This window comes from Eptesicus fuscus, chromosome 11, assembly GCF_027574615.1.
Source record: "Eptesicus fuscus isolate TK198812 chromosome 11, DD_ASM_mEF_20220401, whole genome shotgun sequence".
Lineage (NCBI taxonomy): Eukaryota > Metazoa > Chordata > Mammalia > Chiroptera > Vespertilionidae > Eptesicus > Eptesicus fuscus.
The window spans coordinates 73050531-73075553 of record NC_072483.1 but is presented as its reverse complement, the minus strand read 5'-3'; the positions used below and the strand labels follow the sequence as shown (position 1 = coordinate 73075553).

The window sequence follows — 25023 nt, the reverse complement described above, 5'->3', positions numbered from 1 at the left end:
AAATCTCCACCACCCTCCCACAGACGCTGGTGCTATCCTTCAGACTTCAAACCCGGGCTAGGGAGGGCTGTGCGCTGGGGAAAGGCGGCCACTCCCCCTTGTGGATCGGTGCGGCGTGGTAGGAGCTCTCAGGAGTCCCCAAACTCTGTTGACAGGCAGGCTAACAACCGTCAAGATGGGGTTTCCGCCGGGTGGGATATGGTCAGTGGAAGCCCAGGAGGCTGAGGGAGGAGAATGCCCGTTGGGGTGGGTGGGGCAGGTGCTAGGTGAGGCAGATAGAGCTTACCTGGCTGCGGAGGCAGAAGCGCAGGGGCAGGAGGCAGGAGAAGAGATACTTGCCCCATCCGATCACGCAGGAGAAGCACCAGCTCAATCGAGTCATGTTGACGAGGGTGGGTGCCTGGGGCGCGAGGGTCAGGGGAAGAGGACTGGCTGCTGCGGGAGCGGATTTGGGGGTGGGAGGGGGGTGGGCGAGGAGGTAGACAAGAGCCCTGCCCCGGGGCGTCCTGGATCCTCTGCCCCGCAGGAGCAACCCCAGTGTCTGGATCGCTCTACCCAGAGGAGGAGGCGGAGGAGGAGGAGCCTGGTGGGGGCCCAGCAGTGCGACCCCGATGTGCCTCCATCTCCCCGGAAACCCCTGCGGGAGGCGCTTCCACCCTCCGGGACTTCCTCCGCTGCTCCCTCTCTCCTCCCCTCCGCGTGAGCGGGATGGCCTCCGGCCTGCCTGCTTCCCGGGCGGGCTGGGGGGCGGGCGCAGGCACCCCTGGAACTTCGGAGGCGCAGGGAGCGGCGCAGAAGCTGGTCGGGACAAGGCGGGGGCGGCGCCAGGCGTCCACCTGCGGGGAAGGCGCAGCGGCAGCGCGAGCCTGGGCAGCGGCGGCAGCATTGTGCTCCCGCTGCAGTGAGCGTGCGCGTGTGTGCGTGAGTGGATTCCCTCCAGACCTCACTCCAATTCCCATATTGCTCCCCAGAGCATAATGTGATTGACTTAAATGGAAGCCACTGACTTCCACCACTGAAGCCAAAATATCCATGGACCCAGGGGTGCACATGGGGACAATGAACACAACCTGGGCCAGCTGTCCCAACTCACTGCCATCCTCTGACCCTGCCCACACCCCACTCCTCTGCCTGGATCTCTCTCCAGCCCACTCCAGGAGAGAGGGAGCTCTGAGATCCCAAGCACCCCTCAGCTCTGAGATCCCAAGCACCTCAGAGGCTGAACCAGCTCGGATGAATGAGAGCTGGACAGGTCGCCTCCAGCTGGAGTCTCCTGCTCAGGGTCATGGGTTTCACTGCCCTGTTCACTTTCTGTGCTGCCTGTGTCCACCATCCTTCTCCGCCTCTGCTGTGCTCAGATGATGTGAACAGAGGATGGGCCTCTCGGGACTATTGTTCGGGGTGACCATTTTGTCACCCTGGAACTAAGGAGAGGGAAGAAGACAGAGGTGGGAAAGAGGTGCTGGACGCTGACAGGAGGGAGAAAGAGATAGAGACACAGAGAGACAAAGACAGAGAGAGACAGGCAGGAGACCCACAGACATACCACGGAGAGGTGGAGAGGCAGCCATGAGCTTTGTCCCTGGTTCTGTTGCTGCAGAGAAACTGGGAGGGCAGCCAGCCAGCCAAGCCAGAGAGGAAAGGAGGGGTGGGGGAGCTGCCAGGGCCTCTTCTGCAGCAACAGGCCACTGGAGCACCAGCCAGGTCCCCTCCCCCACACTCCCACCCGCTATGGTCTGCAGTCCTGGGCCTGGGCTTCCCTGGGCACCATCTCAGGGCCATTTTTCCTGGAAATGCTGTCTCCCTGACCCCTTCCTCAGGGAGGATGGAGACACAAAGACAGCCTTGTAGGGCTGTAACCAGGGGCTCCTTCCTGAGGAGCTGAGGTTTCTCAGCTAGCTGACCCTGACCCAAGCCCCCTTTACCCTAGCCCACTCAGCTCCCCACCCCGAGACAGGGCAGTAAGCATAGTGCTTTGGAAGATATTGGGCAGAAACACAGCGAGGGAAAAGGAAGAGGTCCCTGCTAGTGTATAGCTGGAGAGAGGAGAAAGGCAGACAGGTTCCTCAGTCCCCTAACAGTCCCTCAATAAGGGGGGGACCCCCTCTCTCTCTTTCTCACACACACACACACTCAAAGGCTCTGTATGAAAACTGGTGAGGGGAGGGAGGATGCACCAGGTAAGTGGAGTAGAGACTAGAATTTAGACCCTTGTTACTTAAATTAGTGGGTCACTAAAGTGAGCCCATCCCTAGCAGGCCCTGCCTTGTTCATGCCCATGATCTCCAGCCAAGTGCCTGGTGCTGCTGAAGTCTGTCCCAGGCCTGAAGTGGTGGCCTTCTTCCAGTGTTGTTGTTTGTTTGTTTGCTTGTTTGTTTTGGGGGGAGGGCTGCCATCTCCACAGTCTCCCCACCCAGGCACCAGAGGAAATGGATTATGATGTGAGACTGAGAAAATGGGATTTAATCCATAGCAAGTGGAATGAAGTTTAACGGAAAGGAATAACTTGTTGATTTTTTCTTTTAAATAGAAGTTCTTCAGACTGATCGATGCAAGTGTGGCCCATCCTAGACTAGAGAGCAGGACAAGATGACGTTCTAAAGAGAATTATTAAAGTCTTCTCAGCACTTAGAGCATAAAGGCCCTCATCAAACATAGAAGGAAGGAAAAGAGGGGGGTGGAAAGAAAGAGAAGGAAAAGATGGCTAAATCCAGCCCTTCCAACAAGCAGATCCTGTCAAAAGGGCTCAGAAGGCCAGAGAGTCCTTCATTTCCATCCACTGCCCAGCAGGAGGTGTCCTTAACCAGTGACTCTCCAGAGAGGAAGCGAAGAGTCAGCAGCTGATGGGGACGTGAAGTCAGGCCTGTCACTGCCTGGATCTTCTCCCCAGATTCCCCTCCCAGCCTCTGGCCCACCACACCCCACGTAGCTTCCTGCCAGGTGCCTCAACTCCTAAAGGTCAATGTAATCCTGTCCTCCATGTGCACAACCTTCACAGGACACAGAAGTACATCCTTGGGAGTTTGGTGCCTCAAGGAAAATCACAAGACCTCTGTTCTTTTTTATCACTAGAGGATTCAGAGCCTCCTGGAACGTTTTAACAAGGACTCCTTTGCTTCCTCTTTTACCTAAACGTGTATGTTTTGTAGGGGTGGGGAGGAGTCCAATCCCAAAAGGTTGCCTCTCAATCCCTTTCTCCCTCAGAGGACTCAAGGCACCAGAAACTGCATCTGGCACCTGATAGGAAGCTTGAGAACTCTCCCCTCACTCCCGTCTCTCCTTCTAGGCCCCCTGAGCACCAGGGACAGAGATACAAGGCTCCATAGAACGGACTAAATTCAGATGCTCAGACATAGGGGACCATGTATTATACGACAAAACGTGGAGTAAGTGAGGGATCAGGATGAACCTGGATAGGGCCTGCTCCATCAAATGGGCCCCATGTCAGACGCAGACTGCTCTTCAGCCCCCATGTGGGTGCCTGATAATAGCCCCCAGCTCCTCACCTCTCCCTCCCAGTGAAGTTTTTACAAAGGTGGCCACCATCTTTCGAGGGTTAAAGGATTCTCTGGGAACACCCTGCCCTGCCCAGGCTCCCTCAGACCCCAGGACTGTATCCCAGCTCTGCTACCCACCCCCTGGGGCCCAGCTCTTTCTTCCTCTGTCTCTTCTCCTTGGCTAGAGTCCAGGCTGGAGGCAGGCTGTGCTGTGGGCCTGGCCAGGGCTTGAAGGAGGAAGAATTTCTTCTCCATACCCAGTCTTGTTCACGTAGCCTGGAGACCCAGATGCTGAGTGCAGGCCAGGAAGGAGATTCCAGAGTCTAGAGCCAGGTAGTATGGAGGCCATGCTGGCAGAGAGGGGACTACTCTGGGCCTTTCTCCCCACCATTTTCCTGGGTCAGAACCCGGAGAGCACTCTTTTCCCTGGAGAAACTGAAGAAGAAGAGGAAACTTCCCAGAGGCCGTCAGCGAAGGAGTCAGGGAAAACAAAGAGCAGGTCAGAGCCACAAGCCCCCTGGGGACAGGCCACGGGAGGAGGGCCCACCTGGCTCAGGGCAGGCACAGAGCTTCCTCTGTCCTGGCCCCCAGGGCCACTGTGCCCCCGGCTGGTTTTGTCTGAGGGGGGACAAAGGCAGCTCCTGTTAGGGGAGAATGGCTTGGGCATCTGATCGGAGGCTCCGGTCTCGTTTTCACACCCAGAGAGAGATGTACAGAGGCCGCTCCCCGGGGACTCCAAGCCTTTCTCCCCCATCAGATGGGGCCAGCTCCGGAGGCCTGCCTGCTCTCCAGGCACTTTCTCACAACTCCAGTTAGAGTTTCACCACCTCTAGCCACAGTGATTCCACCTGTGGCCTCCAGAGGGCTCTCACTTGGGTCTCACCTCCCACATCCATGAGGGATGAAATTCATCAGTTCACTCAGGGTTAAACTGCCCAACCATATACAAAGTCCAGAACTCACATGTCATACTGCCCCCTAGTTTTCTCTCCTTGCAACAGAAAAGGGTCCCTGCAGAGCTAGGCTCCCATCTCAGATATGTGCCAATGTCCTCCTAGTTCCCACATCCTCTGACCACCCCACCGAAGTCCTTCCTTGTCTTCCGGTCCCAGACTGTGTAACAATAGCAGGTGCATTTCTTCATAGCACTTCACTATCTCTTCTTGATAGATTCGCTCACCTCCTCTCCTACCAGAATGCCAGTTCCCAGAGGACCTTGTCAGTTGTTCACAGTTGCATGAGTTACTTGGTAGATTGGCTGGTTGAGTGCATGAATGAATGAATGGATGAATGAATGAATGAAGGGAGGGGGGGAGGCCAACCCTACTTCCAAATCCTTTGGATCCCTCTACAGCCCTGGATTAGAGGCCAGTAGGGAATGTCATTTTCAAGGTCCCTGAAATTTTTATACATCCCTACTCGACCCACCCCTGACGAGGGACCCCATCTCCATGTTCTGTAATAGTTCCTCAATATCCAGTACTGATCCCACTTAAACTTGAAAGAGACCCAGCACCTTCCCCTGCTCCCCACCACAACACACACATGAATGACACATGAGGATGCTGAGGCAAAGTGACTGGCTAGAAAGAGGTCACATAGCTAGAAAGTAGCAGTGCCAGAACTGGACCAAAGCCCCCATTCCTGGTTCATTGCTTTCCCGCTCCACAACCTTATAGAGGGAGGAGGAGAGGAGGAAGAGAAGAAGAGGAGGGGAGAGGAAGGACAAGGAATGTGTCTCCCAAGGAGGTGATTCTGTAAGTTCTCTTTCTCCCCTTCACCGCCACTAACCCAGGTCTCTGACCCCTGACAGGCAGGAAGTTCCTCCTGATACCGAACCTCTAGTCCCCCTCTCAAATTCCAGACCATTTCTTCTTAGCCTGCCTTGCCTGGGAAGGAGACCTTGGTCACTCTCTTCTGTACAATAAATGCCTTCAGACACTGGCAGCTCATTATCCAAACCCTCATCCCATCCCCACCCCCACCCCTCTCTAATCTGCAAGCTGAAAATCCTGGGTCCTCTGGGCCCCTTTCCAAATGACTTCCATCACCACCCAGCAGCTGATGGATAAACGGTGGGTGGGGGAGGGGTGGGGAAAGACCTGGAATGATGGTGGTTATTGATCCATTGGAGAGCCCTAGCCTGGACTCCCTCCCAGGGCAGGCAGAGCATCTGGGGGTGGAGAAATAAGAACAAGGCTCCTGATGTCATCCTGGTCATCCCCTGCCTCTGGGGTGTTCACTGCAGGGCCCAGCATGGAGACTGCAGACCTAGGAGCTGGGCCGCTGGGTCTGAGCCCAGGCTCCTGCAATGAGATTAAAGCAGGGACTGTCTAATTGATTCTGATGGAGCTGGGAGAGGGAGTGAGATGAATGGAGAGTGCGGGAGGAGAGGGAGAAAGGAGCAGGCAGGGTAGGGGACAGAGGAGGGCCAAGTCTGGGAAGCCCAATTGCATCAGAACTAGCTAATACAATCACAATCCCCGGCCCCTACCCATTTCCACACAGCCCCTCCCCTCCCTGGGAAACCAGCCCACTGACTGGTCTTCCCCTGAACTGGATAGGGAGGGCAGGGAAGGCGGCTGGGTGTGGGCAGCTCAGAAAGAGAGCTGTATTAACCGCCCCACCGCCCCCTCAAGTCCTAGGAACTAAGGCACAGAAAGGCAAAGATAGTGACAGGGACTGTCAGACAGCTAGAGACAGCAGAAGACAGAGGCGAGTGGAGGCAGATACACACAAACAAGCAGACGTGCACCAACCCCCCATTCTCTACCAGACAACTTCCCCCCATCACACTCACTGGCACCCCTCACCCCTCTCCAGCCAAGTCATCCTAGGAAAATGGGTGCGAGTTCAAGAAATGGGACCAGGGACTCTTCAGTTCCCCACTCATCCCAGGACCCTCCAGAGACTGGGAAGTGAGAGAAAGCAGGAGTGAGAGGAGAGAAGGGGAACAAAACAGAAAGGCAGTGGGTGATGGGGGGTGGGGGCGGGGTAAGGAGCCGGGGGATGAGGAGGGCTCTGCCCATCACTCAGAGAAAGGCAATGAAGGCCAGCAGAGGTGAGGGGGGGAGAGGAAAATGAGTGACAGAGAGAAAGCATCGGGTGCCACCAGCCAGCCAGGGAAACCGAGGCAGGAAACAAGGTGACGTGGCTGCATCCCAGGCTTCAGAAGCAGGCAGGGGGCTGGGGCTCCCAGGGACTCCCTCCGGGGCCCAATGGCAGCCCTGAGGGCAGGAGCCCGATCTGCACCCAGGCTCTCAGGGAACTTCATTCCAACCAGGAGGCCAGGGCTGGTCCAGGGGCCAAGCCTAGAACAAGCTCCTGGGAGACCTCAAATCCCCTGGGAAGTGAACCTCTCACCACTCCCAGAAGCCAGGAGAGCTGGCACCTCAGTGTGCCCTGGTCAGACCCTATGTCAGACATGGGTAATATTCCCACAGCCCCTCAAGGCGGGGGCCTCTCCTGGGGCCTGCAGACCTCCACTCATGCCCTTGACCTAAATGGTACACTGTGGCTTCTTGTTCCCCCACATCAAAGGGTCCCAGACACACCTGAGCCTGGCTTCTGGCACTTTCTATTCTCACTGTCCGGTAGCTTCAGGGCAGAGCAAGGCAGGCCCGGCCCAAGGCAGACCAGGGATAGAACTTTTCCTGATGCAGCCCCCTTGGGCAGCCCAGCCCCATCACGAAGCCATGAGGGGTGAGGAGTTGGATCCAGGGACCGGAGGCAACACCTCTGACTAGGCTCCCAGCCCTCTGGGAGCCCCAGTGCCATCTGGGGAATTGGTTCTGTATTTGCCTTTCTTCCCTCCCAGTGCAGTTGAGAGCACACCAGGATAAAATGCATGACATGTCACCTCCTGTGTGCCCTCCCACAGAGAAGAAGCCAGGAACAAAGCCAGCAGAGACCAGGGTCCGAATCCTGGCCCTGACCCTTTCCAACTGTGTGACCTTGAAGAAATTATTTCCCCATTCCGAGCCTGTTTCCTCTTCTGTAAAATAAAGACAAGGATCCCAACCTTGTGGGGTAGTTGTGCAGATTAAATTAAATGTAAAAATGCCCGGCACCAGACCTGACTCTTCAAGGCACCCTCAGGAGCTGCTGGGCAAATATCTCCGAACCTCGGGCCAGGAGGGGCACCCTGGGGTGACTTGGAAAGCAAATTCGCCTGACCCCCAAGCTTTCCTGGGTCTGGTGGTTGCACACTGCCCGCCCCACCCCCACTAGACAGACGCTGCCCGCCAAAACCCTCAGCAAGAGCACCCTGTCTGGAACACACAGTTCATCCCAACATCCGGGGAATGGACACCAGGAAGAGGAGCCAGGAGTCCAGCAGGATGGAGCCAAAATAGCATTGGAGATGGAGACAGGCCAGAGGAGGGGGGGAGGGGGGCACAGGAGCCCATAAGAGGCAGGAACGTAAGAAGAGAGGACTTGAAGGTGCTTCTCCAGCAGAGAAGACAGAAGAGGAAGCATATCAGTGAGTTACTGCGCTCCCACCCACACTGAAGACAAACATGAGGAAATGAGTCATGCCTGAAGCAGCAGATCTTCAAGTTAGACATCAGGCAGAACTTCAAGTGAGGCACCACACTGCCAGAGAAGCCCCTGTTTCCTCCCTACTATTCCTCCATTCTCCTCTGAACCCCAGTAGAGGTTTGAGTTTTAAACTTTCCATGACTCAACATAAAAACCTCAGTATTAGAAGTCCCTGCTCACTCTAGCAGGAAAATAGGCTGGCCTGCTCCCCTGGTCCCCAAATCTCCAGCCTCACTTAACTCAGCACCCTCTGTATGGTTTCTCTTATAGAAACCAAAACCTATTCCCACCATCTGTGGTCCTCTTATATCCCAGGGGTCAGGAACCACTTCCCATCCAGACACCTACTCCTTACCCTCAGGAATCCCTCCTCTTCCTCACCCAGACCTGATTCTGTCCAGCATCAGCCTGTCCCCTTCCTTAAGCTTCCTGTCTCGGGGTGGGGGGGTCTGGGGAGGTCTGGAGGGGTAGGGGGGCTGGGGAGGGGGGGACTAGAGCAAAGGGTACACAGGCAGAGGATGGGGTGGAGATGGGGGGAGCTGTGAGCCCTCTTTAAAAAAAAAAAAAAAAAGGCTAATGGAACACCATTATTGTTCCAGAAAGTTTGTAAGAAAGGACTGGGAATTGGTTAGAAGGGTGGCACATTTTGTTTAAGGGGTCCAAGGAAGGAAACAAAAATGGGCCTGGAAAAGAGGAATTGTATACAACATACACATGCACACATAACATACATGCCCCGAAGGACAAGTCGAGTGTCTGGGAGGACACAGCCCAGGGCTAGGACCAGGGCAAGAAAGAATGAAAGGGGGTAGAGTTGAGCCCCCTCAGAAAGAGGAAAGCTGGTGCTAAAGGAAGTTTCTGACCATTTTGGACCCCAAATGACATGCAAACCAGATGCAAAAGAATATGCAAATGAGGGTTGACAGGAAATTCTTGTCTATGCCGTGCTTGACTTTACTATACCGTAAAAAGATGTCAGGATGGGAGCTGTCCTGGAGGTATGAACCACCCCCAGTCCTCCTCCTCAAGCCCCCCATCTTCCTGGAGGACGCCCTTCTCTCCCTGCAGCCTTGGGCCCCAGGGAGGGTTGCCTTATGGGGCCTCTCCCCACCTTTGGGTCTCCTTCTAGGTCCCCAGAGCTCCTCATATCTCTGCCTCTCACACCCCTAACTTCCTCTTCTGCAAGGGGTTGTCCCTTAGCCTCAAAGAAGGGGAACCTGCTTCCCATGGAGAGCAGCTTTCTGTTAATGAAAGAGGAAGGGAGGTGGAAAAGGGAAATCAATTCATCAATAATCACGAGGGCAGGTCAGGCATCCTCTGCCCAGGGTCCCACCAGGCCTTAAAGTTTTTCTGGAAGGGAGACCGCCCAGCCTCCCAGATCATTCTATTCTCTGGCCTCACAGCCCTGGCTGGCTGGGAAGTGCATCCTAATGTCTGACCTCCCGCTGTTTCCAAGCCTGCTTCACGCCTCACCAACCCATCAATGGCCCCAAGGCCATAGCTAAAACAGTTGCTCTAGGATCAAGAGCGTGGAGCAGCCCCTGCATGAGGGCACCAGAAAAGGCTGCATCCTCCGCCCTCCTCACCAGGCACAGCCTTCCTGCTGCCCATCTTGTTCTTCTGCAGATGAGAGAGGCCTCAGCCCTAAGAAGTGAAGTGGATACTGCGGGTAATGCGAGCCAATTGAACACAAACATTGACTTTTGCTCCCTCTTGAAACCCTCTAAAACGACAGTAAAGATTTTGTTGTTGGCCCTAGCTGGTTTGGCTCCGTGGATAGAGCGTTGGCCTACGGAGGGAAGGGTCCCAGGTTCGATTCCGGTCAAGGGCATGTACCTTGGTTGCGGGCACATCCCCTGTTGCGGGGGGAGGGGGGGCAGTTGTAGGAGGCAGCTGATCAATGTTTCTCTCTCGTCGATGTTTCTAACTCTCTATCCTTCTCCCTTCCTCTCTGTAAAAACAAATCAATAAAATATATTTTTTAAAAATATATTTTATTGTTGAAGTTAGGAGTGATGTTTGGCACAGCACAACCATTGCTCAAATACTGCTGGTCCAGTGGGTCAGTAGCTACTTCGCACCCACCCTCCCAACACTTTAGAACCTCCCCTGGACCTGAAAGGTGCAATTCTCCAGCCTCCCAGCTCAGTCCCTCGGAGCTCTTGTTAAATATTTTGATTATCACCCCTGACAACAGTGTCAAAATTCTGGGAGCTGGAGAGCAGATGTCTGAATGGGAACCGTGAGCCCGAGAAAGCTGAACTGGCTGCAGGAAAAGCCAAGAAGGGGCCAGATTCTTCAACACAGACCCTTCCAAAGGCTCAGATACCGGGGGAATGTTCACGGGGGAATGTGAACCTAAATCTGGAAAGCTGGTAGAGCAATAAAGAAGTGATTATGTTTCCAAATCCTGTCCCGATGCCCAGCAGGAGGCAAAGGTTTATTTTCCAGAGAGGGTAAACCACGGGCCCTGATGCGGGCCATTGGGCGCAGTTGAGGGAATGAGTATTGATAGAAAAGAGGGGGTGAGTGAGTGTTTGCTGAGCTTGAGGCAGCCAGTCAGTGCCTGCCCCCAGGCAGGAGGGTGGAAGTTTCCCTGGGATCTGACAAGCACGAACGAACGAGGAGAGACTCAAAGCAACTGACAGCAGTTTCCCCAGAGCGACAGCCCTAAAGCCAGGCCTCCCAGGTCCATTTCCACCCTCAGGGCAAACAATCCGCTCTTTCCTGTCCACTTGAAATTTAAGCCAACACCGGGGCTCCCAGGCATCTAGGAAAGCCTAGCAGAGAAGCAATAGCCGAGAAGAGCGACCTGGAGACAGCAGGTGGGATGGAGGGAGAGAAAAACTTTAAGATAAACAAGTATTAATATTCTCAGAGAGCTCAGAGAAGAAAGTGCACTCATGAGACCAGAACAGGAGGCGATTAAAGAGAAAATATTCAGAGAACACACACAAAGAAGCTCTTGGGAATTTTAAACACTGAGCCCAGCCTGAGGCCCACGCGAGGCACCCAGCCCACATCTGCCCCTTCGCCCTCTGCACTCCCTGGCAGAGGCCAGGCATTTCTCCCCTCCCCTTAGGGCTCCAGAGTCCACGACGGGAGCAATACAGAGACCAGAGAGGAAATGGAGACCCAGACACAGGGAGAGATCCAAGGGGCCAGGAAGAGACAGAGGGTCCAGGGGTTTGGGTGGAAAATGGGCGAAGACTGCCAGCTTGGTGAGCTTATGGATGGGGCCCTGGGGCCCTGCCAGCCACTGACTCGCAGTAGCCCCAAGAGACAGAAAGCCCCTTACAAGTAGGAAAGCTGATGCTAGAAGAGGTTGAGTCATTGCTCAGGGTCTAACGCCAAGGAATTGCAGAGCGGGGGAAGAGAACTTCTGTCTTAACCTGCATGCAACCAAGCCATCTCAGTCTGGAGTATCGGTGCCTCCAGTCCGAGAGTGGACTTGGGTTCCAGTCCAGACTATCTACTCTTACCAGCTAGGAATCCTGGGTTGATCCCGGCACTCAACACACCTCTCTCTGCCCCTGTGTCAGCCACCAGCATCAGAGAGTCCCTCCCAGACCCTCCAACCAAGCCTCTGGCTGCAGTGGGGTGGTGGGAGGCCCCAGGGCCCCTGCAGAATATGTCCCCCATACAGACCATGAGGGCCCTGAGGGCTGGACCCTGCCTCTGCCCCAGACTATTCTGAAAGCACACCAAACACAAGTCTATTTTTAGCCAGGCCCAGTGGGCAGCCAGCCACTCGGTGTTATTCTAGACTGTGGGGTCATCAAGCTGGCCGAAGTAAAGGGGAGCATGCCTGAGGCTTAGGAAATAGCGCCTCTGGGATGAGGGGCCCCACACAGAGGGAGGGGCAAGAACAGTGGGGCCCAGGGCACTCAGTCAGGGCCCAGGAGGGCTGAGTTGAGAGCAGAAGTCAAGAAAAGGCTCAATTACTGGGTTGGCAGTGGGTGACAGGGCCTCTCTGGAGCAGGGAGGGGTGCCTCTCTAGTCTCTCCTCAGTGAAAGGGGCAATGCCAAGGAAGGCAGATGCCAGGATGAGGACAAGGAATGGGCATGAAGAAAGCCAAGTGGGAAAACAGGGAAGGGTCAAAGGAGGGAGAGGAGAGGGAGAAACAGACAGGGAGATGGAAGGAGGGAGAGAATAGAGAAGTGGAGGTGGTGAGGGGTGACAGCACCCACTTTGGGGCCAGAGGTCCATGACTTGCCCTTCTCCCATATGCACTCCCAGGCCCTATTTCCCCTCCTCAAAGGCACCCGGTCTCCTTTCTCCCTCAGGGCCTCTCAGCCTTGGTTGGGGGCCCCAAGACTGCTCTGCCTCCCTGAGTCCCTTCAAGATTCCTCCCTGCCCCCAAGTTACATAGAAAATATGCCAAGCTGGGACCTGAACGCATGCAAGCATGCACACATATGCACGCACGCGCGCACACACACACACACACACACACACACACACACACACACACACACACCCTCGGCCTCCTGGGAAGAGATGGGACAATGGGGAAGGGCGAGGAGTGTCCCTTTGTCCCCCTGCCTGGCCTTGGGAGCTCAACTCCACACAAAGACCTTCACAAAGGGCTTCTGGCTCCCAGAGGAGGAGATAAATGGGGGAAGGAGGGGGGAGAGGGGAGACCCCAGAGCTGGAATGCCCAGTCAGTGTGGTCTGGGAAGCAAGATGGGGGCTGTTCTCACAGCCACAGAGGCCAGTGGGGGATGGGACTCGTGCTCAGGGGGCAGGGAGAAAGGCAGAGCCAGACTGGCTTCCTGGAGTAGGCAGTCAGGGTGCCAACCTGCTGGAGGTAATTTAGAGAGAGGTAGCTGGGCTTCTGTGCCCAGCCTGAACAAGGAGGCAACAGGCCTAACCCTACCCCATCCCCACTCCCCACACAGCCTCGGGTCTCGGGTCTCGCTAGAAGATGGGTGGGTGCCTTCAGGGCTGAAGGTCAGGCCAGGGTGGGGGAGGGTGGTCTCCGGAGGACTGACTAGTCAAGCAAGGCAATGCCTTCTTGCTCCAAAGGGACCCCTGATAACAAGAGAAGCCCCTCCTTTAGTGGTACTGCTGGGAGTGGGGACACTGTCCTGCTCAGTGGAAGGAGGGCAGGCAAGATGCAGGAGGAAGGTCAAGTGGTCAAGGAATCCTAAGACCTGGCTCACGTTCCACTCTGCACCAAGTGGTGAGACTGTGGACAAGTCACCTCCCTGGGCCTCGACCTTCCCATCTGTGAAATAGGGTGACAGTGCCTGCTCACATCCTATCAGTTCACATCAGGGCTGTTGTGAGCAGAGAGTGAAGCTCTTTTAGGGAGTTTGTTATCACCATTGCTAAGTGACCTCTGGCCTGCCTGCCAAGTCAGGGCTCTCCCTCATTCCTACCCCTGCTTTCTGAGAGGCGCTCAGAGGTGAAGCCTTGGCCAAGCCAGCAAGTGAAGGTGTTAACCAAACGACCTCAAAGGCCCCTTCCAGGGGAAGGACACTGGTGTTTATTGGGGGCCTACTATGCGCTAGGAACTTTACACATGTTAGCCAACTGAATCCCCTCACTAACCTTGCAAGGTAGGTGCTCTCATTCCCATTTCCAGATGAGGAACCTGAGGCCCACAAAGCTAGTCAGTGCCAGAGCCCAGATTTGTGACCAGATGAGCCCAACCCCTGGGTCCATGCTTTTCCACCACAAGTCCGCTCTTATTCTGTTGCTATGGTGCTCTAAGCTCCTCTGTCGCCATCCTCACCCCCAGTCCCTGAACCCCAGAGCAGAGCTCTCAGAATGGCCTCCTCCCTCCTCCCCCATCTCCAGGTGACCTCAGGATTCAGGACTCCAAACTGCAGATGATGGCAAAAGAGGGAAAGGAGGTGCCAATGCGAACAGAGACAGCTCAAACTGAGCCGCCTGCCCACTGTGTCCCAGAGCCTGGTAGACACCGTGAAGCTGGCTCTTCCCAACAGCCTGGGAGGTGGGCTCTATTCTCTCCATTTCACAGATGAGGAAACTGAGGCTCAGAGATACTACTTTGCCCAGGGCACCCAGCCAGGAAACAGTAAGCAAGGACTCGTCCAGCTGCCTGTCCCCAAGTCACTGCTCCCTCCACTGCATGGCTTCCTCTCTGAGCTGAAGCCCTGGGAGGGGCCATGTCGAGTCATACAGGCAGCCCAGGAGTCCAGCAGCAGAATGTGGGAGACCCACAGAGAACCTCTCCCCCTCCAGTGCTACCTCTAACACACTCACCCCCTGCTGCTTCGCTGCAGTTCCATTAAGAAACAAGGGAATAAATTAGCCCTGCTTAGCATATTGAGTGGCTGGGGTTCAAGAGGCCGTCTGGGTGGCTCACACATCTCAATGCAGTCTGCCTGCCCTGCAGTAGCCAGAAGCTGGTGGCGGCAGTGGCGGGGGGACCCTGGCCAGGCTGGGCCTGGTCTGACCTCCCACAGTTGGCCTCAGCTCAGTGTCCAGAAACACTTGCTCCTGCTCCAACTTCATTTCCCTAATGGTGTCGCAGCTTGGCATCTGCTCTCACCCCCTGTGCCACACTCTGGCCAGCCCCAGAAAACTCCAAGGTCACTGTCAGGGATAGTGTCAGGATGCCCATCTCCCCCTCCCCCCTACCCGCAGTGCACTTTGAGGTGGATGGCTCTGTCCAGGGGGGCGTGGAGAGCAGCACAATGCAGTCCTCTGAATACCCTACACTGGACTCTCACTGGCCCAGTGCGCCTTTGCCTCCATTTGCCCCACAATGCTGAAGCACCCCCAGCAGGAAGGAAAGAAGGGGGGACAGGGACAGAGAGTAGTGTCAGAGGCCAGGTGGAGTCAGCCCTCTGCCCCAAATACAACCACTCCATCCATCCATTAGGACTAGGGCAAAGGATATGAACTCAACAGCCGTGGCCCAGGCTAAAGCCAGGCCCTAAGGGAAGAGACCTGGCAGCCAGGCCAAGCAGGCCCAGGCCTGGAAGGGAGCACAATAGCCTGGGGCCCAAGTTGCGGCCTCTTTCCAGATACTTGGATCATCCCCCCTGCACCTTCAACCCCCCTCCGGCCCCCAAGATAGAAGGCCCTGTTCTCTTCCATATCCCAACGCAAGCATGCACCTCACAGACCCCTGCTGAAGGGAGCAGGACTGACAAAGGCCCCAGCTGTGCACTTTCAAAGTCATTGCTCTGCTTGCGGGGGCCATGCCTCCCGGGGCTGCTCCCCGCTCGGTGAAGTGCACGGGTGATTCTAAGGCAGCCCAGTCCTGAGAGACACCGGACTTCTCGGCCAGTTTTTGGCTCATAGATTCCCTTTGCTGAACTCTCCTTGGAGTACATGGATGTCTAGGACACTTCTGTCTAATACTCATTCCCTCCATCTCTCCTTCACTTAGGGTAAGTCTTACATCGTCGGCTGAAGGGTCTCCCAGCCTTTCCTGGCTCCTTCCTTCCACTCGGGCATTTTCCCTAATAAAATCTCTACACATTTAATCCCATCCTGTTTCTCAGAGGATGCAGATTAATACAATCACTCAATAACCACCACAACGGCAACAACACCTACCCCTTATTAAAAACTACTAATGTGCCCCACACTGCTTTGAGTGCTTTTAAGGGAAGCGAAGGATATCAAAGAACAGAGAGGTTATGTAATATGCTCAGCAATGCACAGCCCTGAAGTGGCAAAGCCTGAATTGAACTTAGTTTAACCCCAAAGGCTACTAGTATAACTACTACTCCACACTGCCTCCTCTACAAGAGAGATGCCATCATCCCTTGCCTCCTGCTTTTGGGAGGGAAGAATGAGAGTGGGAAAGGGACTTGAAACTCCCGAGGAGTAAGCATCACAGACTCCCAGAAAGAAACAGAGATAGAGTGTGAGAGAGATTTAAAGAGAGGCAGAGAAGGAAATGAGACACTGAGGAGAGTCAGTTCTGGCCCCCCAAGGATCCTGATCCTACAAGCTTGAGCGCTTCTTTTCCCCTGGACAGGCTGAGCTATTGGACCAAAGGAAGCAGAAGGAGAAGGGCAATGTGGCCCTAAAGCACTTTCTGACCCCACCCACTTCTTGCCATCCTTGGCCAACCACCCCCAACTCGCCCCCCTCAGGCATGTGACTAGGGTGTGCCAGAGGTGCCAGCCAAGGAGCTCTGCAGCCAGGCTTCTCGCAGCACCAGGGCCCAGGAATCTTGATCCCTACCCGCCCCCTCCATTCCCCATCCTCCAACCCTACCAGGGCAGGGCAGCAGACCTAGCCTGGTCTCAGGGTCCCAACAAAGCCAGGCCTGTCCCCTGCCCAACCTCCATGGAAGTGACGTCTGGGCTGGGCAGCAGGTGAAACTGAGCCAAAGGAACATGGCAGAGAGCCAGCTGCACCTCCTCCAGGTGAGCTCTCAGCTTAACTCCTGGCCTGCCAGACCCCAGTTCTTGGGGATGCTGTTTAGGGGACAAAGGGGTTAGTGGACGTAAAGTCAGGGACATGGAAGGGGAACCAGCATCCCAGGGGCACCCCTACACACACACACACACACACACACACACACACACACACACACACCCATCTGGTCTGGCCACGTAAGAAAGACCTATTAGCAGGCTCAAGTCACTCCACTCCTCCCATCATCCACCTTCCACCCTGTGTCAGGGATAGTTTAAAATGCAGACTCCCTCCTCCCCGCCATTGGTTGACCCTCCCAGGGGCTCTCTACGGACCACATAAGTCTAAAGTCCAAATTCTTTAACTTGGCATTCAAGGCCTTTCTCATTCCCAGCTTCTGACCAGGCCTCTGCCCTCCCACCTTATACATCTCCCTTAGAGCACCACACACTTTCGATCCTCTGGGCCTGACTAAAATGGCCTTGCCTCCCCTCAGTGTCAGTGAACTCCTACTCACCTTGAAGGACCCAGTTCAAAATGTCAGCTCCTCCAGGAGGGCTTCCCAGATTGCTCCAGGCAGAACAGTCCACTCCCTGCTCTAGAACCAGATGACAGCGTGCGCAGGCCTTCCGGCGCACTGTCTCAGGTTGGTGTGTTTGGGTGTCACACAGAAGGTGAGGGCTTACTGGACAAACCAAATGGTACATGGAGAGGATAGGTAGGTGAGAGGAAAGGTGATAGATACGAGGATGAAGGGTGGATGGGTAAAAGAAGATGGTGGATGGATGAACAGGTGGGTAGAAAGATAGATAGGCTGAGAGGTAAGCAGACAAATGAGAATTGAGAAGCTTCTACTGGGTGCAGAACCAACATATCACACACACCAGGGCCCACAGGACATCTGGGTTCTGGTTGCCAGAAGGCTCTGAGGATTGGGTCTAAGGGTCCACCTGGCCATTCTTGACAACTGTGGTTTCAGCTGTGGCAGGAGTGTGGTGAACTCTGGTTTGGTCGGGACACCCATAAATTTCCGGAAAGGAGGTGCCAAGAAAATACCAAGAAGAGCTGAATAGAGGTAAAAGCTTGCGCTGAGGCCAGAAGACACCCCATGGGCCTCCTTGTGACTGCCACGCACTGCCGGCCCCGGCTGATCACCATGTCTTATCTCCCTTCCCACTCTCTTCAAACCTTGAAAAAGGTCTTCTGTCAGTTGACCTCCTCCAACCCTGCAGGCATTCCTATTTGGCCTCCAACCATGAGCTTGACCCAGGGGTCTCTCTGTAGCCCATCCCTACATCCCTGCCTCCCCACTGGATGCCCAGAAGGAGCTCGGGCCCAGGTGGAGGTCCAAGGCCAACAGATGATCCTCATCTTTTGCCTGGCCTCCACCTGTGATCTCTCTTTTGCTCAGAGGTCTCTACCTGGCCCACTCTCACCATCCATCCATTCATCCATTGGGCAACCCTGACTGAGCATCTAGATGCTGCATGTCCATTGCTAACTAAGTTCCTGGGATACAAAGTTCACTAACATTTGGCTCAGTCCTGAAAACACTGGCTCAAAGTCTTACTGGGAAGACAGACTTGTGAACAGATAGCACCAGAGGCATCCTAACACTCTCTTCTCCTTGGCCAGAAAGGAAGTCTAAAGTTGTGACCTCTCCATCCCCTCTCCCTAGGGTGGGCTGTAGACCCAGCTTCCTGTTATAAACTCTAGAACTACTCAGACTGGGAGACGGAGGAGCTGGCCAGAAACACCAGGGCTGGGGTGCCTGAGGGGAAGGGAGTCAACTTAGGGATCAGTCTGCAAGGGGACCTGGAACCTCAGCATCACCTGGGTCCCCTCTGCTCCCCAACACTCAGCTTCTCAGCAGATGGCAGCCTCTGCTTCCCACTCACAGGCTGCTGCCCCTCCAGGGGCTGCCTTAGCTTGCCTGCCTTTGGCACCACACTTGGCCCTGGTGCCAGGGGCCCTTGACAAGTTCATACATCAAACAAGGAGGCAGTGGCTGGCTTCCTGCCTTTTAGAAAAGAAAGACTAGAGGGCATGGCCCTACCCCCAGCCTCACACCATCCAATCCACCAAGGACCCAGTCCTACCCCCAGAGAGTGGGTATGGCTGAGAGAGGTGGTCAGCTGACTCCACCCACCCCCATGCCAACTCGGCCTCTAGAGCTTCTTCCTCCTTCACCTCCTACACTTGAGTTCCACATTAGAAGTCAAGCAAGATGAGGAAAGTCACTACAAAAGGACATATTAGGGTGTTAGAGATCGTCTCCCTTTCCTTCTCCAGGATGTCTCTCATCCCAAGACGCCTGGGGTACTCCCTGGAGAGAATGATGCCTTTGATTCTGGAGATGCTTCGGGTGAATCTACTCAACAGAAATGAGAAGTCAGGGCCACCAGAGGCATGCACGAAGATGTTCATAGCAGTGCTACCGCAAAAGCCTCAGACTAGAAAGAACCCAAATGTCTGTCAGTGGCAGAACTGGCAAGTGAGCTGCATATCTTTACATGATGGACCACTATCCAGCAATAAGAAGGGATGATCTACCACCACACACAAGAATATGGACGGCATTCACAACCATAGTGTTGAGCAAAGGAAATCAGGCACAAAATAACACGTACAATGTGCTCCACTTATAGAAAGTTCTATATAACAGGCAAATCTTTGCTGGTAGAAGTCAGAGGGAAATTAGGGACTGTAAGAGGACAGGAAGGAGACTTCTGGGTGTGGGCAATGCTCTATCTCTTGACTGAGTGCTGGGTACATTGGGTACGTGAAGTTTATGTACTTCCTGTGTTATGAAACACTTCAGTGAACTCAAGTGAAGGGATGCCTGATGAAGCCTTGTCAGCTACCATCTTTGTAAGATGAGGGGAATCCTTTTTACCTCTCCCTCCCACCCCACCTCCAAGTCCTGTCCTTTCTCCCCCTAAATCAGTCTTGGCCTCACCCCCCACCGAGCCCTCCTGATGGCCCACCACCTCGCTAACTGCCAGTATCACTCACCATATGACTGTGACCACCTCCCCCAGGTCGCCCCGCTTTGCCTCTCACCCCTTCCCATCCATACACATACCACATGGATGTCAGGGCTTAGGAGGAACCTGGAGCTGGCAGAGGGAGCCTTTGTAAAATGCCATAAGAACTCCCAACTCTTCTCCATCTCAGGACCTCCAAGTGTGCTGTTCCCACTACTAGACGCTTGTCCTCACTGCTACTTGCACGTGGGCTCCTGGCTGAAATGCCACTTCCTCCAGCTCCCAATCTAATTCCGATCCATTGGTTTCTCCTATAACATCCTTTACTCCCCCCCCCCCCCCCCCCCAAGACTGTTTCCAGTAATCTCTGTCTTTGTGCAATCACTTGTTGACAGTTTGTTCTCTCTCTCCCACTGGATTAACACCCCCTCTGAAGGCAAGCACTGGGCTGTCTGCTCTCCTGCTCTATCCCCAGCTCCTAGCTCAGTGCCTGGCTTAGAGCAGCCGCTCAAAAAATGCCTGTTGACTCAGAGACTAGATCTTACTTGTTCCCACCACAAAAAAGAAAGAATAATGTGGCATGATAAAATTATTAGCTAATACTACTGTGGTAATCATATTGCAATATATAACTGTGTCAAATCAACATGCCTTACACTTTAAACTTATACAATGTTTCATGTCAATTATCTCTCAATAAAATTAACATGTTTAAAATACATAAACTTACAATGAAATAAATTCTATTCAAAACTAAGGTAATAAATACCCAAAACCTCAAAACATAAATGCTGTTTGAATAAATGAATGGCCAGGTCCAGTCTTATTAGGTAGCATTTGGAGAAGGGAAAAGTTGCCACTGGGAACGGAACTCCCACATGTACAGGGTCAGGACACCAGGGTTGTGGTCCTGGTCTGTCACTTATTGTGTCGCCTCAGGCCAGTCATTTCCCTCCTCTGGACCTCAATGTGCTCAACTGTGACATGCAGGGGTTGGAGGGATCAGGACCATGGGTAGGCTTGAGGGGATGTATGACATTGTGTGTGTGTGTGTGTGTGTGTGTGTGTGTGTGTGTGTGTGTACAGTGGCTGTGTATGTGTGGACATGTCCATGAGCATTTCCTGAGCAAGAGCAGCCATAGCTTTCATCAGATTCTCAAATAGATCTGTGACCTCGCAGGATTCACCACGATCCTTTTTCAGTGCTGGGGATTCTATGATTTATAGAACTAGAGAGGGGAAGGAATGCAACCATAGCAGAGGGCGTTAGATTAGACCCAGCGCTTCCATCAGGAGTGTAGGACCCCGCAACAAGCAGGCAGGGTAGGCTGCAGCACCTGCCTCCTGGGGATCTCCTAACTCAGCCGGTCTCTGGGCTACTGGACAAGAGGCCAGATGAACTGACCCCAGGAACTGGCTTTAAGGGAGAAAAGGTAGAAGCAGCCTAGAGTCTCCTTCTCTCTGCTCCCACCACCATCCGACAAGCATCCACTTGTATTGGGACACGGCAGAGAGTGAGGAGGCGAGGCTGGCACCTGGAGATGCCCTCCAGGCCCCTTGGCGCCCAGGTCAGAGAAGGTTTGGCGGGAATGCTTAGGAGGAATGCCAAGCCCCACCTTCCCTTCTCCTGAGGCTGGCAGGCTGGCATATGTTGCCAGAGGAGGGCTCAGTGTGTATGGCAATCATAGGACCCGGAGGAGGCTACCGGAGGGAGGCAGAACCATACCTCCAGGCTCCGATAATCCAGAGCAGGGGCTCAGGGGCTTGGGAGCAAAGAGGAGGAGCAAGTCACAGATTCAGGACAAGCAGGAGTAGTGTGGGCAATGGGGCCTGAAATCAGAGAAAGGGCAGTGTGGTCTGTGCAGAGGACAGTCTGCTTAGGGGGAAGACTGGGGACAGCATGCAGGAGAAGAGGGCCGTAGGGCCTGGCAGGGAGGGGCTGCCCAGAGTGGAGAGAAGACAGGAAAGGCTGGGGGTAGGAACAGGTGATTTGAGCATGCCTGTGACCCCAGGAGAGGAGCTTGGCCTGGGGAATGGGGATGGGGGTTAGGAGGAGGGGAATGGTCTGTGGCAGGAATGGTGGCATGTTGATGGCAGGATGGCAGTGGGAGTGCCCTGGCTGGGAGCCCAGATGCCTGAGTAGCTTCTAAGCCCTGACTCCCAGGGGGGCTGAGAGCCCAAGAGATGTTTATCCTCCACAGTCCACAAGAACTTGGTAAAACACCTCCTCCAGGGAGGTGGTCGCCTGGCTACTCTTTCCTAGGTCACTGAAGTGTCCTGAGAGCTGTAATATGAATGGGAGGTGAAGGGGGCTGGCATGGAAGAGAGCAGCCAGCAACAGCCCCCACCTCTGGAGCCAGAGCCAGGGGGCAGTGGGCACAGGCTGGGGCTGGATGGAGAGTGTAGTCCTGCAGATAAAGAAGGGAGTGAGTCATGGGTGAGAGCCAGGCTCTCTCAAGAGGCAGCTCAGAAACCAGCTCATCTGAATGCAGACAGACACTCGTCCCCATCCTTGTCCCTATGGCTGTCCCACACCCACACACACTCCCCTCCCCCTCCTTCTCCCCTCTCCTTGATCACCCACCTCCAGTGCCCTGCTCCTTCCTCCATCTCAGCAGACAGCCTGTCCCTCAGCCCACCTGGCAACTCCCCAACACCTGGCTGCATGGGAGTGGAAGAGGTAGGGAGACAGGGAATCAAGGAGACCCACCAACAGAGAAAGTAAAGTCAAGAAGATCTGGGGCCCTAGATGGTTTGGCTCAGTGGATAGAGCATCAGCCTGCTGACTAAAGGGTCCCGGGTTTGATTCCAGTCAAGGGCACATGTCCCAGTGTGGGCTCGATCCCCGGTGTGGGGCGTGTAGGAGGCAGCCGATCAATGATTCTCCCTCATCATTGATCTTTCCCTCTCTCTCTCCCTCTCCTGTCCTCTCTGAAATCAATAAAAATATTTTTTTTTTTAAAAAGAAGGGTCTAAGATAGAGACAGATAAGAGGGGCTGTGAAATCACTTCCCCTGAAAACTCAAGGCTCTAAGGAAGAAGAGGAGCCTGGATGACCTCTGGAGGGGCCCGAAAGTCCAGGGATTCTGCCACGCCACCTTCCCTGGCTGGACCCTCTGCCCCTTTGCCAGGACTGAGAAGCAGCAGTCTGGGAGGAGCAGCCAACGCCCCCCAGCCGGCACCCCCAGGCCTCATCCTGCCCCTGGACCCCAAGCTAGGCTCAGGCCACCAGCCACTGCAAGGGCTCAGGCAACAGCTACACCCCAGGCGTGTCCCTCACCGTGGTCTGTCACCGTGGTGATGACCCGGCCAACGCTTAGGAAGGACAGAGAGTTCTGTTTATAAGTACAGCCTTATGCCTGGCACTGCGGAGTACAACCATGAATATGCCATAATTTGTGCCCTGAGGGGCATCCAGGCAAGTGGGGCAGAGGGATCACTTTGAGACATGTGTGTGCAAGCACACGCACATACACAAGTATACACACACACACACACACGCACACGCACACACACACACCTGGCTTCACTGGCTGCCCCAATGAAGGGGGAGAAGGGAGCTCGGATGTAGCCACAGGTACATTTTGAGTCCCTCACGCGCTGTGTACCCAAGTGGAGAGATATAAGGCAGCACCATAATCCAAACCCCACACAACGAACAAATCTTAGAAGGCTGCAGCTCTCACAGCCCCGAACAGGGAGGTAGGCTAGGATTATGCCGGGAGCCTAGAGCGAGCTATACAGTCCCCAGTGACCCCAAATATCTCCCTCTCCTCCTTCTGGGAGAAACCTAGTGCCCACACCTGTACCAGACTTGGTGCTTCCCAGACAGATGCCCCATCCAGAACAAACACCAGCCTGTCACCACCCGGGGGGTCAGTCCCCCACTTGCAAGGCTCCAAAACTTACCCAGACAGAGACTGCAGGAGAGAGGGTCCAGCTGCCCCCACCATCCTCAGGGCAGACTTGCTCTGGTGGGGTTCTCCCTGCCTCAGAAGGCCCCTCCCTCCTGGCTAAACAGCCCCCGTCAGGGACAACAGCCACAGCTCCCAGGAGGGATACCCAGGACCAGCTCAGGTGAAATGAACACTTTCAGTGCCTTTCCCCAGCCCTCCCAGCCCTGCCCGCCTTGGAGGGCTCCTAAACCCCACCTGAACTATTTGCCCTTTTAAGGGTCAGGTGCTACATCACCCTCCTCCCAAGGGCACTAGCAATCCAGGTGAGACCTCACCTAGCTCTGTGCCTTCACCTGGTCCTAATCCAACCCATCCCCCTGGGGCAGCCTGCCCTTACTGCCCACCTCCCAACAGCTGATGGGCTCTTTCCTGGCTTGGCTCCTTACCTGTCTCAGGTGAGCTGGGCTCTGCCCACCACCCACTCCTCCCACCCGTCGCCGCAGTGCCTACCTGAGGCAGGAGCCGCCTGCTCTCGGCGCGAACCAAACCCCCGGGCTCCCAGCACCGGCCCAGCGCCGGGCCGGGGGAGCTCCCCGGGGGGCTCCCCGGAGGTTGGGGGCCGCAGGGGGGCCCGGGCTCCAGCGCCTCGCAGCACACCAAGCTCACGGTGCAGCCCATCCGGCCGGGCGCCCCGCGGGCCTGTGCCGGGAAGGGACGCGGGCGCCCCGGGAGCTGGCCCGCCCCCCCAGCCCAGGCCGCCTCCGACGTGGGAGGGGGGCGGCGACGCCCCCAGCCCGTCCCCTCCCGGAGCCTTCTCGGCGGCACCGCCTGGAAGCGGGGGAGTCGGGGCGGACGAGGGGCGGTGACACGGGCGCCGGGAGCAACCAGTGACAGAGGGAGACCCGAGGGCGGGGACGCGGGGAGGGGCGGTGGCAGGGTCCCGGGGGCTGGGGCGCGGGCCGGCTGAGTACTGGAAGGCGAGAAAGATACCGACGGAGCGACGGAAGAGGCAGGAAGCAGATAAGGAGAGATGATGAGGGGGAGACAGGGACGCGGGGGACAGGAACGGGGGACAGAGCCTCTGCACCCGGCGACCAGGTCCAGGAGGGGGAGAGACAGGCCCGGAGTGGCGCAGGAGAGCTGGGCCAGGCGCGCGCCAGGGCTCACGTGAGCTTCCTGGGCTTTGTGAACAGTGGAAGAGGTGCCTGCTCCCCTGATCTCTGGCCCCAGCACTAGCCCTTGGGTCACCCCAGCCTAGAAAAGCGAGGACCAGGCGGTGGGAAGACCTGAGCTCAAGGAGGCAGAGCACACCCAGGGTGGAAGGGCCACAGCCCACCTAGGCAGCGCACCTGGCCCATTCCTGGAGACAGCACCTCACCCAGAGGTCACTTCCCTCCTTTTAGGGCTGAGTACCAGGACTGGAAGGATGGGGACCCCCTCGGGAGACTTAAGTAGGGAGGAGGAGAGAGACTGGTGATGGGGTCCTTGCCTTCCCCCTCCCCACCTGCATCACACTCCAAGTGGCCGTAAAAAACTGGCAGCATATCAGAGACGGCAGCATCCCAGCCTCTTTGCGCCACCTGGTGGTAATAAGGAAGAAAGACAAAGCAAGTGGCCGTGAGGAGAAGGGAAGGAAACTTGAACAGCAGCAGTTGCCGCTCCCCACCCCTGCATGAGTCCGTGTTTGGCCAGCTAATCATCCCCATCTCAGCCATTCTGCCCTGCTGCCCTTGACCTTGCCTCTGCCA

At 55.5% G+C, this 25023-nt stretch overlaps 1 protein-coding gene across 2 annotated transcripts in view; it reads right to left on the bottom strand.

Moving 5' to 3' along the window:
* TNS1 (tensin 1) overlaps positions 1-24115 on the bottom strand; it is a 219091-nt gene extending 194976 nt beyond the window's left edge. For both annotated transcript variants that reach the window (XM_028151044.2, XM_054723191.1), the window contains exon 1: positions 23786-24115. In XM_028151044.2, coding sequence (XP_028006845.2) covers positions 23786-23953 — 168 coding nt within the window. In that variant the 5' untranslated portion in view covers positions 23954-24115. The remainder of the gene's footprint in view (positions 1-23785) is intronic.
* Positions 24116-25023: the final 908 nt, after the last annotated feature.